This window comes from Molothrus ater, chromosome 6, assembly GCF_012460135.2.
Source record: "Molothrus ater isolate BHLD 08-10-18 breed brown headed cowbird chromosome 6, BPBGC_Mater_1.1, whole genome shotgun sequence".
NCBI lineage: Eukaryota > Metazoa > Chordata > Aves > Passeriformes > Icteridae > Molothrus > Molothrus ater.
In genome coordinates, this window is record NC_050483.2 from 39,650,241 (window position 1) to 39,664,168 (window position 13,928).

At 52.0% G+C, this 13,928-nt stretch overlaps 1 protein-coding gene across 1 annotated transcript; it reads right to left on the bottom strand.

Moving 5' to 3' along the window:
• Positions 1-5,824: 5,824 nt before the first annotated feature.
• PROX2 (prospero homeobox 2) lies at positions 5,825-13,533 on the bottom strand. Its single transcript, XM_054515225.1, is given in 7 exon segments — positions 5,825-6,010; positions 6,110-6,304; positions 6,751-6,858; positions 7,387-8,930; positions 8,933-9,011; positions 9,013-9,172; positions 13,394-13,533. Coding segments are annotated over 7 exon segments (2,412 nt in total).
• Positions 13,534-13,928: the final 395 nt, after the last annotated feature.

A 13,928-nucleotide genomic window follows, 5' to 3' on the forward strand; every position in this document is an offset into this window, starting at 1 on the left:
AAAGCCTAGTGCCAAATAACATGACTAAATTTGGAAAGCCTGTAGAAATACTGCAGAAGATGATGACAGAGGTGGGATTGCTTGCTGTAAAATGCTAAACACTATCTAAAGGAAAGAAAAACAGAATTTTTCTCAAATTTTAGGTCTAAAGTTTGTATGTTACCAGAAAAAGGAAAAAATTGAACATCGGACTTCACCTGCCACTCAGCAACCAGTATCATTAGATAAGAAGGAATTAGTATATGAATATGAACTCTGTCCTCACAAGTGTTGAGTGCTGACTTAAATCTGCTTTTCCTTCAGATCTGTGCACAGCTCTCCCTGGTTTTACTTGAATGGCCATTCTCAATCCTTCTATATCAGGCCTGCTTTAAAAACTGATTTATTGGTTTGGTGTATGTGTATGCATGGACATGTGTGCTTTTTCTCTCACAGTCTGTCTGTCCTCTTCTCCCACCCCAGCCACCCCCATCCAGGACAAGCACCAGCCTGTGAGGTTTGGGTGGTGGAGACAGCTTCAGCAGAGGCTGGCTGTGCTCACTCCTTTGTGTGCCCTTGATCAGAGTATCTCCCTCAAAAGCCCCTGGGTTACAGGATGGCCTCCCTGTCATGGTGTCCAGCCTATGGTGTCATGTCTGGGCAAAGCTCCAGCCTCCCTTCTCCAGCGTGCTCATCTCTGCACCTGAGCTTTTGTGCTGATGAGCCAGGGCAGCCATGGCTCTGTGGCTCCTTTCCCACTGGCAAAACAGGGCTTTCATTGAGTAAGTCAAGGGAGAGCAGCTCACCTGGCTGCTCCTCTGCGATGGCACCTGGCAGAGCCCCAGTTCACATGTCCTGGTCCATGGTTCAACTAATACATTATTTCTGGGTGTGCAAAAGGAAAAAGCTTTTGCTATCAGCTAGACATACCAGTCTGTCCTGAGTGACCCACAGCCTGTTTTATTCTCAGGACTGCTCTCCACAGTCTCCATGCATTGCTTCACCTTCTCCCCAGGTGGTGCTAGGTCTGCAGCACAGGCAGCACTGTGCACAAGAGGCAGAGGAAGGGCTGTCTTCTCCAGTGGAAAGTCACATCTCTCAAATGTGGTAATTGTACACTGTATTAATCTGTCCTTCCAGTGCTTATAATGGGACAGCAAATACTGAGTTTTCATGAACATGGACCACTGGCTCACTAAGGGATACTTATGTGGAGAGCTGCCCTGATGTCAAATAAGAATCTGACATGTGTGTTCGAGGGAAGGACCCTTTCACAAACATTTTTTGATCTGGGACCTTCTAGGGCTGGTTCAGTCACTGTAGACACATGCAAGTCATTAAACATATTTTTGTTTATTTCTTCTATTTTATTGTCAATTTCCCCCAAACTATTTTGGCATATAGGGCAAACATTCAGTAGGAACTTCTTCAAGCTCTACTTAGCTACATGTGAGTAATAAGGGCTCTTATGGTAGGTATTAATATAGAGGAGTACATAAGGGCTCTCAGGCCCTTGCCAGCTTAGTCAGTGTGGTCACACCTCCGTCTTTCAGCAGCCACAGCCTGGAGGCAGGAATCAGTGATTTTAAATATTTAGCAGCCTTTGCTGCTGTATAGCTGTGTAGACTCATGTGTTGTGGATGGGCTGGGAATGCAATTGGAAATGTAAAAGGATAGCCCTGAGGAATTATTCCCGGAGGAGATAGTTATGAGTGCCTGTGGGCTTTTTGCATATACCACAGAAATTTGGATAGAGGGAAGGAAAGGGTTTTTTTATTTAAAGATGAAACTCAGCAGTAGTGACTGCACTACCCAAATTACTTCCTTGGCTAATTAGTGGGAAATGGTGAAGAAAGAGCCCAGCAAGCCTGGGAGTCATGACCATAGTCTCTGTGTGGGCAGCAGCTCTCTCTTCTCCCCTCAGCCCTCCAGGCAGACTCACTTTTTCAGTAGGACTCTCTCTGTAGTGGCACCCATTAGGCTTTGTTTGAAAACTAGCTTCTATGTCTTGGGTACAACTAGAACATAAATGATGTTACACACCACACCCTGCACGGCACAGGTAGTGAAACCTTCATTTCAAAGAAGCACAGAATATGCTGAGTTGGAAAGGACTCATCAGGATCATCCAATTTAACTCCCCTCTCTGCCCAGGACACCCCAAGAGTTACACCATGTCTGAGAGATTGTTCAAATAATTCTTGAATGCTGTTAAGCCTGGGGCTGTGACCACTTCCCTTGGGAGTCTGTGTCAGTTTCCAACCACCCCCGGGGTAAAACACCTTTTCCTGATATCTAACCGAAACTGACTCAGCCTCATGCCATTTCCTCAAGTCCTGTCACTGGTCACCAGAGAAGAAATCAGTGCTTGCCCCTCTGCTTCACCTTCTGAGGATGGTGGAGACACACAACCAGGCTTACCCCATCCCAGGTGCAGAGTCCACCTCTTGCCCTTGTTCAGCTTCATACAACTGGTGCCCATCTGTCTGATTTGTTGAGGTCTCTATGCAGGACCTCTCTGCCCTCAAGGGAGTTAACATTGGCAAACTTAGTATTCTGAGTATTCTTTTGATCCTGAGTCTAAGTCATTGAGATGTTGAAGAGACTAGCCCTGCAGAACCCCACAAGTAACTGGACAGTGTTGGAATTCACGCCCTATTTCCCTCGCTCTTCAGGCTCCATTGCCCCTGGAGTAATTCCAGCTTTCCCCACCTCCCAGCAGATGTACTGCCTTCTCCATATCAGTACTTTGTGACTTAGGTAGGAGGGAAGGCAGTGTGAGTTCCTTCTTTCTCAGCTGGCTGCTGCTCTCCAAGGCTCTCATAGGAGCACAAGGCTCTTTGATTCAGCTCACTCGGCTTCAGCAGCAGAGTTGTGCCTGTCTGAGTGCAACCCCCTTGCTTCCAAACAGACAAGTGGCCCTGGAGGAGACAGCTGCACTCCAGGCTCCCCAGGCAGGATCTCTGCTTGCAGGAGGACCACAGGGTGACAAAAAGATGGGCAGATTCTACCTCTGCACCTCTGACACTTCTGTGGTCTCTGTCGCACTTGGCTGAAGGTAGACAGAGGTTAAAAAGCTGCCAAAGAAGATGCCAGCCAATGGTTCAAGTGGCCTGTAATCTTGAGTCCTTTGCAGTCTCTCTAGCCTGTGCTGGGGGCCTTTTTGTTTTGTTTTCTGGGGGTTTGTTTTGGTTTTGTTGTTGTTTTGGGGGGGATGTTGTGGGGGTTTTTTGTTTGTCTATTTTGGGGTTTCTTGGGGTTTTTTTATCATCTTTGTTGGATGGGAAATCTACATGGGTAGAATTGAACCCATGGATACAAGTAGGGAGACCTCATCACAGGCAAAGGATAACTAGTGCCAGATGCTGTTTGTCGTGGTCATACTGGCCCACATTTCCCAAAAAACAGTGTAATACACAGCTCTTTAGTTCCCACTTGTAATTATAGGGCAACCACTGGAGCAAAAATACTGCTGCAAATAGTCCAGTCCTGTTAAATGTCTTCATTAATGTGTGTTTGAGGGAAGGACCCTTTCACGAACATTCCCTCCTTAGAGACACTTAAAACCCCTCTGACATGGTCCTGGGCAGCCATCTCAGTGGCCCTGCTGGAGCAGGGGGTTTGACAAGATGACCTCCAGACATCTCCTACAACCTCAGCCACTGCGTGACTGCGATTTGGGGCACTGTCTTGTCCTCAGTCCCCCATCTGCTGTTTTACTGACACTCATGGACTTGCATGTTACCACAGGAAGCAAGAGACTGCTACCCCCACCAGGAACTCTGTGTGAAAGGCTTTGTTTCAGCAGGATGCCTCCAGTAAACCTGTACCTTATGTTCCCTAATTATTTAGCTCGAACAGATGAATTTGCTGACCCTTCCCTGAGCCAGCCATCATTCCCCTTTCCAGCAGCTTTGGTTTTGCTTATCCAAAGCATTGTTTAGGCTCTGGGGTCATTATTGCCTGCAGGAATGGCACATTCATGGTACTACCAGCAGCATTTATCTGATGTTGTACATTTGAGTCCAGAACCTTAACCTTTGGGATATGGCTCTGTGTGCCTCCAGCCCCCCTTCCTGATCCTCACAAGTTGCACTTCAGAGCAGACTAACCATGAGGCACTGGGATGAGGGGGCAGGTTTAAAGGAGCTGGTGTTGGTTAGTGGGGCCTGCTTGACCCCACAGAGGTGCTGGCAGAAAGACTGCCCTTTTTCTGCAGTGTTATTTTTCCCAACAAAAAGCCAGAAATTTCTAGGATAACTCTTTAGAACAGACATCATCAAATAGGTCTTCAGGGATGTAAAGGGGTAGCTTAAACAATGTGTTTATTTTAAAAGGAATAATGTAAATTTGGTGTTGGTGTTGTAAAATATACAAACTTGGAGAAATAAATATACAAAAAGAAGCAGGAAATCTGCGTGGCCACACTTGTAATGGGGGGAACCATTATCAAGCTGCCCCTATTTCGGAGCTCCCCATTATGTCCTGATGTTTCCACTTCTTTACTCCTGCAGATGCATTGCCTGTGGATCACCCCATGCACTTGTCTGATGCTGGAGCTGTGATTCTCCTCTCAAGAGTCACTTGCTGCACTCTAGTACCAGCTGACATCTTACAGCACACCCAAAATTAACTTGGCCTTTTCCCAGTCTTCTTCTCCCTGAGGGTTTTGTGTGAGTATCTTGTGGCTCACCACTGCCCGCCCAGTGCCCTCATGCCATGCCTCTGTCAGGACTCCCTCCTCTTCACAGCCTTTTCCTCTCCACTGCCACCACTGTCAGGATTAGAGAGCTCTTAACACAAAACACTTCTCCATCAGGTAGAAAAGTGGTCTCTAAGTCTTGGCCACAGGGTAAAGAAACTTCCTTGAGTTTACAGCCCTTACAGCAATGTGGTTGTAGATGTCAAGGCCCAGTTCTTCCCCAGCTTGTGTTAAACCCACAGGGACTAATGGATCTCAAATCACATTCTCCTCTTTCACCAGGAGCAGAGTACAGAACAGAGATGCTTGGGGCAGTTTTGCAAGCAGGAGCACGATGTGAGGGAACGTGGATGGGTGTTTAACATGGAGCTGTTCTCCCAGGTGATGAGCTGATGGAGGCTCTTTGGAGTGCCAAGCAGAACTGGCTGTGCACCCTGCTCTGCTCCAGCATGCCAGAGAACACTGCTGGAGAGCACACACTGCTTGGCCACAGCACACAGCTGCACGGGGGGGTCTGGTCTAACAGCACAGGGGAGGTGGAGGAGACTGTTATTCTTGTTGGCTACAACAAACATAGTTTTTACATATCCCAGACAGGAACAGCTATCCCCATGGAGTGCTTGAAGCGCTGGAATTCACCAGCTGTTTTCTTTGGACACTGGTGTGTTGTATCTGGACAGAATCTGAGTCATGCTTTTGGACTCAGTACATCCGCTAGTCTGCTGTGCCAAGGAAACTTTGCCCACTACTAGGACCTCTTCCTGTTTTATAAACAGCAAGGCTGTTTGCCCTGGTTTTTGACCCTCTGGAAGAGAGAATGAAGGCAGCTCAGTCAGGATCATAGGGAGAGCTGGGACAGGGCAACTTCTCAGGCTCCAACCTGATGGCTTCATCTCTGTCCCTCCCTTCTGGTGGTCCTCACCAGTTCTGAGCAGCAGAATAAAATGCACATAATGCAGCATATGCAATGCAGCATAAAATCCCAGCACATGAGGCAAGTGATAGGCCTCGCCTAAGGAGCTGTCTTACAGAGAGTGCATGGCTCTCAGAGAGAGAATACCCCAAAAAACAGGTACTGTACAGAGTGCCCATGAGGTGCACATGGTGGCTGCACACACAACCCAGGGCTGCTTTCACAGAGACTCAGCTGTGGAGCAGTTCCTGAGAGCAGCCAGCAGCTTTGAACCCTTCTGGGATGTCACTGTCCAGTTTGGAAATGATTTTGTAAATGGGTTTCTTCCAGGAGGGGTCAGCATCCTTGCCTGCCCTGACGGCACTGAAGAACTCCTGTAGTGTCAGGCTGGCCACCTCCAGGAAGCGCCCTGGCACCTGCAGCAAGACAGGCATCAGCCAGTGACACCACCATGTCATGGTGCCTCCTGACCCCCACAAACACCACCACCCCCTTTCCCCCATCCCCCTCCTCACCTCAAAATCATTCCCCTTGTTGTAGTGCATGTTGAGGGCACGGAAGAGCTCTGAGTCCCGGGAGACCTGGAGAGTGCAAGCATCCACAACACCCTCCAGCAGGGCCTGCCGGGCAAACTTCTCCACCTGGATGTAGTAAAACTCACGGAAGTTGCTGAACCACTTGATGAGCTGGGAGGTGATGCAGCGGCTGAACTGGTGGGAGGACAGCCAGAGGATGGTGTTAGGCCAGCTTGGATCCTCCCTCCCCACGAGCCCCTGCACACCCAGCCAGGCGCTGCTGGACTGGCCCAAACCCAGCCCTGCCCCAAGTTGGGGCAATGACATCTGCGTGTCCCAGGTGTTCTCCGCACTGAGATTCGGATCCCAGCTGCCCTGCAGTGCGAAGGCACATTCATGGGGTGCTTTAATCTGAATAACTCGATTGCACAGAGTGAGACAGAGCCCATGTCTGCCACCACCCTGTGCACCTGCTCCTGGGCAGCCCATGCTGAAATAAATGGGTGCTGTCCCCCATCTCCTGCCAGCAGGATAGGGGGACACAAGAGCAGCCCTTTCCTCATGGTTCCCAGGGAGGCAGGCTAGGTGCCACACCACATGGGAGCCCTGCCCAGCAGCAGTTCTGGCTGCTGCTCTTTTACCTGCACGTCAAGGAAGTAGGTCTTCAGCAGAGTGGAGCTGGGGTAGCGGGTGAAGAAAAACATCAGCTTGGCCTTCTTCAGGTGCCCGGGGGTCAGCGCCTCCTGTATCTGCCCTGGGGTCAAGGAAAGCCTGCACGTAGCCAATCCCGAGCTCGGCATGTCCCTGAGCACCACCCCTGACACACCATGCCCAGTGCCCTCAATAGCCACTCATGGCCTGTAAGGGGGGCAGAGGGGGTTCATCCTTGGCTGGACAGCCTCTGGTTTTTTCCTTGAGAATCCCTGAGGAAGCTAATGCTCCCCACAGCACTTCACAGTCTTGTGAGAGCCAGAATTTCTATGAGACTCCTGCTCATGGTTTAAGATGACAGGACCCCCAGTACAGCCCAAGAGGAGGCTTGGTAGCTCCTGGCTTGTACCCACAGCTATGCTACAGCATCTAGCCAACCCTGAGGAGTGGCAGTGCCCCTCCGTGGCTTAGGGCTCCTTTCCTGCCCACACCTGTTTAGCCCCTATGGAGCAGCAGGGACCTTGGCCCTGTGGCGACCAGCAGGGGCAGTGCCAAGCTGAGGACAGGGCTCCAGAGGACAAGGGGACCACATTCCCCAGGGACCTCTAGCTGCCCCCAAAGGATATGTGGGTCGAGGCAAAGGGTGTTCCATCATTTGCAGCTGGCAGCTCACCATGGCCATCCCTGCCAGCTGGCAGCAGTGCCAGGCTCTCCATGCTGGCAGGGCTCAGGGGCAGGGGATGGTGCTGCTGCTGTCTCGCAATCGATGACCTCAGTTTAACAGATCCCCAGGACAGCTTGAGGGGCTCTGGACAACCCCTCTCCAGAGCAGATGGGCTCTCACAAGAGTCGCTGCCCCAGGGGCTGTGCTGGCCATAGCCCAACAGCTGGCTCAGCAGCTGGCTGTGCTGGACAGGCGTGGCTGAGCCCAGGGAATAACCCATGCTGGGTACCCGAGAGGATTTTCTGACCCCCTTTGAGCTGAAGGAGGCAGCATAAGAACCCAGGCTCTTCCCCAAAGCTCCTGTCAGGGCCTCAGCCTGGGGTGAGCCCAGGGAGCCTGGTGCATTCATGGCAGATGGCTTAGCAAGTGGCTTTCTGCATTTCCTACCAGCAGAATACTCTCTCCTGGCATCTGACCCCAGCATTGGAAGGCTGTGGAGCTGCTTCTGGATGTGGCTGTCTGCCTTTGGCCAGAGAGTCTTCAGGACAGAGTCCACTACCTGGCATGTCACCACAGACAGCTCGTGCTTCAGTGCCTGTGAGAGTACCCTCACTGACGAGGGCAGGCCACCTGTGTCACCTCTGTCCTCAGCCTCCTCCAGCCCACACGCCTCCAGGACACTCCTCCTGAGAGGCACTCGGCATGGGTTGCTGGTGGCAGTGGCACTGTCCTTGTTCAGTCTGTCTTCAGGCTTTCCAGGCAGTGGCTGCACTTTCTCTGAATCTTCCTGTGTTTGGGCAGCATCCTCAGAGTCACAGACTTGGTAGAACTTCTCCTGAAGCCACCTCAGCTGCTGCTCTAAGAAGCAGAGCTGCTCTTTCAGCTGCTGGCAGCCCTTGGCATGGGAGCTGCCCCCTGTGGGAGCCACTCTTCCAGCTGCCCCCATGCCCTGCTGGGGCACTCTTGGCTTCCTCCTGCTCTCCTGGGGCATTTCCCCACCCCTTTCCCTCTCATGGCCAAAAGCTGCCTCCAGGCTCGTGTCAGATGCCTGCGGGGTTGGTGGGAGGCTCATGCCCTGGATGATGCTCTCCACCCTGGCCCGCTTGGCTCGTAGGTGCTGGTCACAGAGCTGCTCCCGTGGGTGCTGGTTGGAGAGCTCATCCCCACCACCAGCACAGGGCAGGGGAGCTGGGACACGGGTCCTGGGGAAAGCCAGGGCTTGTGCTTCTTCTCCAGGACATGCACCACATTTGTAGTCATGAGGCAGGGCCACTGCCTGAGAGGAAGGGAAAAGAATGGTGGGATCCATGTTCCTGCCAACCATTGTGTGGCTGAGGAGCTGTGGAATCAGGGATGCACTGGGGGAAGGCAAGAGAGAGTTAGTCTGGAAACAGGGCTCCAATTTCAGCCCCTGGCCATGCCCTGAAGTGGCACGGTCTCTATCCCGCTCAAAGCCAGTCCTGCTGTCCATCGTATCTTCTTCCTGCCTGGACAGACTGGCAGGCTTCCAGATGTTTGATGTTTCAGCCTGCTAGTGCTGTGGAACTGGAGAAAGAGCAAGAAAGAAGACCTCATACAGAGCAGTTTTCCAAGCACAGGGCCAGAGATTTTTTTTTTCTCCCAGATATCTATGGCATCCCTGCTCCCCTGCAAAAGCTATTTCACCAGGGAATGACTCAGACAGAAACCTCCAGGCACTGCAAAACCTGTGAGCAGACTGCCAGATGTCACACGACAGCAGCAATGCCCTGGGCACCACCCCACCACCCACCTACCAGCCAGGCATTCATCGTGCCCAGAGTACATTTCACCTTGTGAAAAATGCATATTTTATTAATGGCTTTTCACAAATATTAAAATTAATATTATATGTGTTGTGTTAGAAAGTAATGCTGTATTAATTCTTTTAAGTAGTGTGTTAAATATAGTTTTAGGTTATGAAAAAAATGTTAGAATAGAAATTATGCTATGTAGGATACTTTTTTTAAAGAAAGGACTCGCAGCACGATAGCAGCCACAAGACACCTGAATCTTTCAGAGAAGAAGAATTTATTGCCCTCTTATCAGAAGAAATGATCTTCTTCCCACCTCGAAGGCACTGTTAGGATTCAGAGGAAGAAATTTACAATGACCAGACAGAATCCTGTATTTGAATGGAATTTATGCATCATGTATGAAGTGTATGAATATGCAACAGGTTATTGTTTTTAAGGGTTAATCCTTTGTTAACGAGGGTCCTTTTTTGGGCTTATGCTGCCCAGAAAAAGGTACCTGGATGTCCAGAACTCTTTGTTTCTATTGTCTCATATTGTCCTAATCCAAATTGTCCAAATTATTATTACTCTAATTGTATTACTATTTTTATAACCATTTTATTACTATTAAACTTTTAAAATTTTAAAAACAAGTGATTGGCATTTTTCACAACCTGCTTTGGGCCCGGCAGTGCCTGGCAGCACAAACTTCCCACATCACCAGCTGCATCTGCACCAGAGGCATTTGGGGAGACTGCCCTCTGGGCTTGTGGACTCTGCTGTGAGGGCAGGGAGCAGCAGGCAGAGCCCTTTGCCACGTACACCTGGGCAAAGGGTGGGTTTGGTGCTCCTGGGTGCTGGCAGAGTGCAGAGGAGCAGCTGCGTCCCTGGTGAAGGTATTGACACAGCCAGCTAGGCCATGGGTGCTGCCAGCTCTGCTGGCCCCAACACCCCCACAGAGCCCCCAGGGCTCGGGGAAGGGTGGCAGCACCTGGGGCTGGGCCAGCACAAAGAGCCTGGTGGAGGAGGGCACAGAGAGGGTAAAAGTGCAGTGTGACCTGCTGTGAGCAAGATGCATCGAGATGTTCAGGCTAATGCAACATGGGGTTCCTAAGGGCTTGGCAAAACACTGAATAAAATAAATGAGGATGGGGATTATCAGGGAAGAGAAAAAATACTGAGCCAGCAGCCTCAGGCTTAAAATTGTCATGCTGGCTCCAAGCAGGGATTCACCCCCTCCGCTCATTCCCCCCTTGCACAGCTTTGCAAAAGTGTAAAACATTGTATCCTAGGCGATTACACAGTAACCATCCCTGAGGGATGTTTCTTCCTTATCCACATTAATTAGCAGCAGCTTTGCACAGCTAAATTAGGACAGCTCTTGTCTTTTCCGGACACCTTTTAAAGTCTGAGATTCTTTTGCTGTTCCCAGAAATACCTGATCATTTTCAACACCATCAGTCTCCTGTCCCTGTAGCTGCTCCAGCTCAAGTCCTCCAGGCAGTGTAGAAAATGGGTTTCTTCTCAGGGGTTTTTAGCAGGTTGCCTTTCTTCAAACACCCTGAATTCTAGGCAGGTGCCTGGGAGACTCTACCTTTTGCAGAGCCATAGTCTTGACAAACCAAGTATTTTCTGGGTTATCTGACACCACATGTTGATCTGTGTTGCCTCCCCACCCATCCACACCATTAGGGTTTCATTTTCCTAAGAGTCTGGTGTAGGGCCTTTCAAACTGCTCAGTTTATCCTCAGCCAGCACAAGGGTGGGGTGCCAGCAGCTCTCACCATCCTGCCTTGCCCTTGTGTTACAAGCTTGACCATTGCCTGCAGCTGCCTCTCAGCCTGCCCTCTGCACCCAGCACAGTCACACAGCAAACACACTGCAGTCACAGATTCCATCCAGCCTTAATCCTTCCTCAGTGGTGTGGTCCTGTAACCTCACTGTTTTTCTACAGAAACACCTTACTTTGACACTTGCTCACAATTTCTCTCATCTGCTGTGCTCAACAGCAGGGTCAGTCAGGAGCTTGCCTGTCCCCTGGGCTCAGGTTTCCCAGTCCCCTGGAACCTGTGATACATCCCTTTTAAACAGATCAACTCAGAGCTGGCAAGGTGACCTCCACCTGCTTGAGATTTTCAGCATCACGGTCTTTCTTCTGGAGATTTGGAGGGAGGGAGCAGAGCCTCCTGTCCCAGGCCACGGCAGCCTGGTGTGGGTGGCCCTGGCTCCCCCTCGCAGCATCCCCGGCACCGCCGGACCAGCAGGTGCTGCCCTAAGCAAACTCCTCCTGCTGATGCAGCTCTTTCCCCACGAAGTTAGCGGGTGCGTGCTTTGGTTCCCACTCTTACTGGCAGCTTTCACTAGTGCCACCCTCCAGAACACTAAAAAGCAGCCGAGACTCCTCCTACCTGAAGAAAAGGGAACGGAACGAAGATGCTCAGAAGACGAGGGCAGTGTGCCTTCTCCAAAATTGAAGCCGCCCCTCGTGGGCTCCCTGGGTGCTCCTCGGTGGGACAGCCGTGCACGGAGCGGCGGGCTGTCCCTCCTGACGGCAATTCCCCGCAGAGCCTTCCCCGGCCACCGCATGGCTCTGGCCGGGGGCACCGGTGCCCGAGCCGAGCCGCGGGCAGCCCCGGGAGCGCGGTGCCCGAGGGCAGCCCCGGGAGCGCGGGGAGCGCGGTGCCCGAGGGCAGCCCCGGGAGCGCGGGGAGCGCGGTGCCCGAAGGCAGCTCCGGGAGCCCCGGAGCGCGGGGAGCGCGGTGCCCAAAGGCAGCCCCGGGAGCGCGGGAGGCGCGGTGCCCGAGGGCAGCTCCGGGAGCCCCGGGAGCGCGGGGAGCGCGGTGCCCGAGGGCAGCCCCGGGAGCGCCGGGAGCCACAGAGGCAGTGCCGGCGCGTCCTCCCGCCGCGCTCAGGGCCTTTAAAGAGGGAGTGGGGAGGCCGGAGGCAGCCAACCAGCTGGAAACGACTTCTGAATATGCAGATGGACAGCCAGGAGGTCAGGTCCAACACCAGCGTCCGGCCACCTTCCCTGCTGTGTGCCGCAGTCGTAGCCCCTGGAACCAGACAGGCAAGGGCTATCAGGTGCCGAGCTGCTGGCTGCCCAGGTGGGCAGAGGCCCAGAGGAGCAATTTTGGCCTGGAATTTGGCCGGAAGCCCCATTCAGGACCCAGGATAGTGAAATGTTGGTGAGACAATGCAAATACAGCAGGCTGACAAGCCGTGCCACAGGCAAGGAAGGAGCTGGCCCAGATCCCACCAGCTACCCATCTTCCATGGAAGGTGGCCAGGTATTTCCCACATCCCACACCATGCAGGCACGGAGGCAATTTGGCTGTCCTGGAGGTCTACAGCATAGGACATGGGCAAAAAATGGGACAACACAGGAGAAGCAGCAGCACAGAGTCCCTTGTTTGTCACAGGGTGCTTTACAGACAGCATCAGCAGAGCTGGCATCGCTCCCAGTTGAGCACATCCTCGCCCCAGCTCCAGGACAAACCCACCTGCCCCAGCAGCACACCAGTGGTTTTCAGACACTTCTCCTCATGCAGGAGCTGTGGGTGGGTGGGCAAAGCCTAGCCATGCATGCCACTCCTGGGGCTTCATCTACTGTGCTTCCACAGGCTAACTGAGCATGGCAATGCCTGGTGTATTCACTGGGGAGGCAGGAGGCTGTGGTTAAAGGCAGTTGACATCAGGTGGTCAATACTGTTCAAGGCAAGAACAACAACAAGATCTGTCTTCGAAAGACAGATCACAGAGAAATCCCTGGCAGAGAGCCTTTCTGGCTCAGTTACCTTTTATTAGAGCAGTCAGCTCATCCTCAAAGCCTCGGAGACTATCCCCTGTTGATTTTTATTCAACCTCTTTCCTTTGAAAATGATCTCATATTTTGAAGCTTGCAGTTAACCATTCATGTATTATTAAGCAGTGGCTAAATTAAGCGCATGTGCATAATCCAGACTTGGCTCCTTGAGAGATGCCTGGCTGCCAGACAGCCCTTTGTAACTATCCTGAGCTGATTCTCAGAATCTGTAAATAGGTTCCTTGGGTTTTCCTCCACCTGTGGTTCCCTGCCTGGAAGCAGTCAGAAAACAGAAGCTAGCTGGGGAATTCTCAAATGTTTTCAACATACAGAGTGCAGCTGAAGAACAGGGCTTACTTGTGGGCTCATTTTCCTGTTTGCCATGATGAATGACCTAATGAGGTCATTCTAACCATGCAGCATCCCACGGGGTGATGCCTGCGGCAATGTCACCACACACCGGCTCAGCGCCGCGGTTTGCCAAGGTGAGCAGGGAAAACACGGCCACAGCTGCCCTGCAGCGACCCAGGGCTGCTTCAGAGCACAGCGTCATGAAACGGCACTCTTCGTAATGCACGGGGTTATTTATTACACATATATATATGCCATTACGTATAATAACATCTATATGTACGCATACGTGTTTATATAAGTATATGTAATACAGAGATATATGTATGTCATCTATAAGTAATAGTATTCAATATCACATATATTATAAAGGATGTGTTAATACCTATATTATTACGTATATGGTAACACACAGCAATATTATGAGCAGGCCCCGTCCCGCCTGGCCCTGCCCCGCAGCCCGGCCGTGCCCCACAGTCCGGCCCTGTTCCACAGCCCGGCCCCGCAGCCCGGCCCGGCCCGGCCCGGCCCGGCCCCGCAGCCCGGCCCTGCCCCGCAGCCCCACAGCCCCACAGCCCCGCAGCCCGGCCCGGCCCG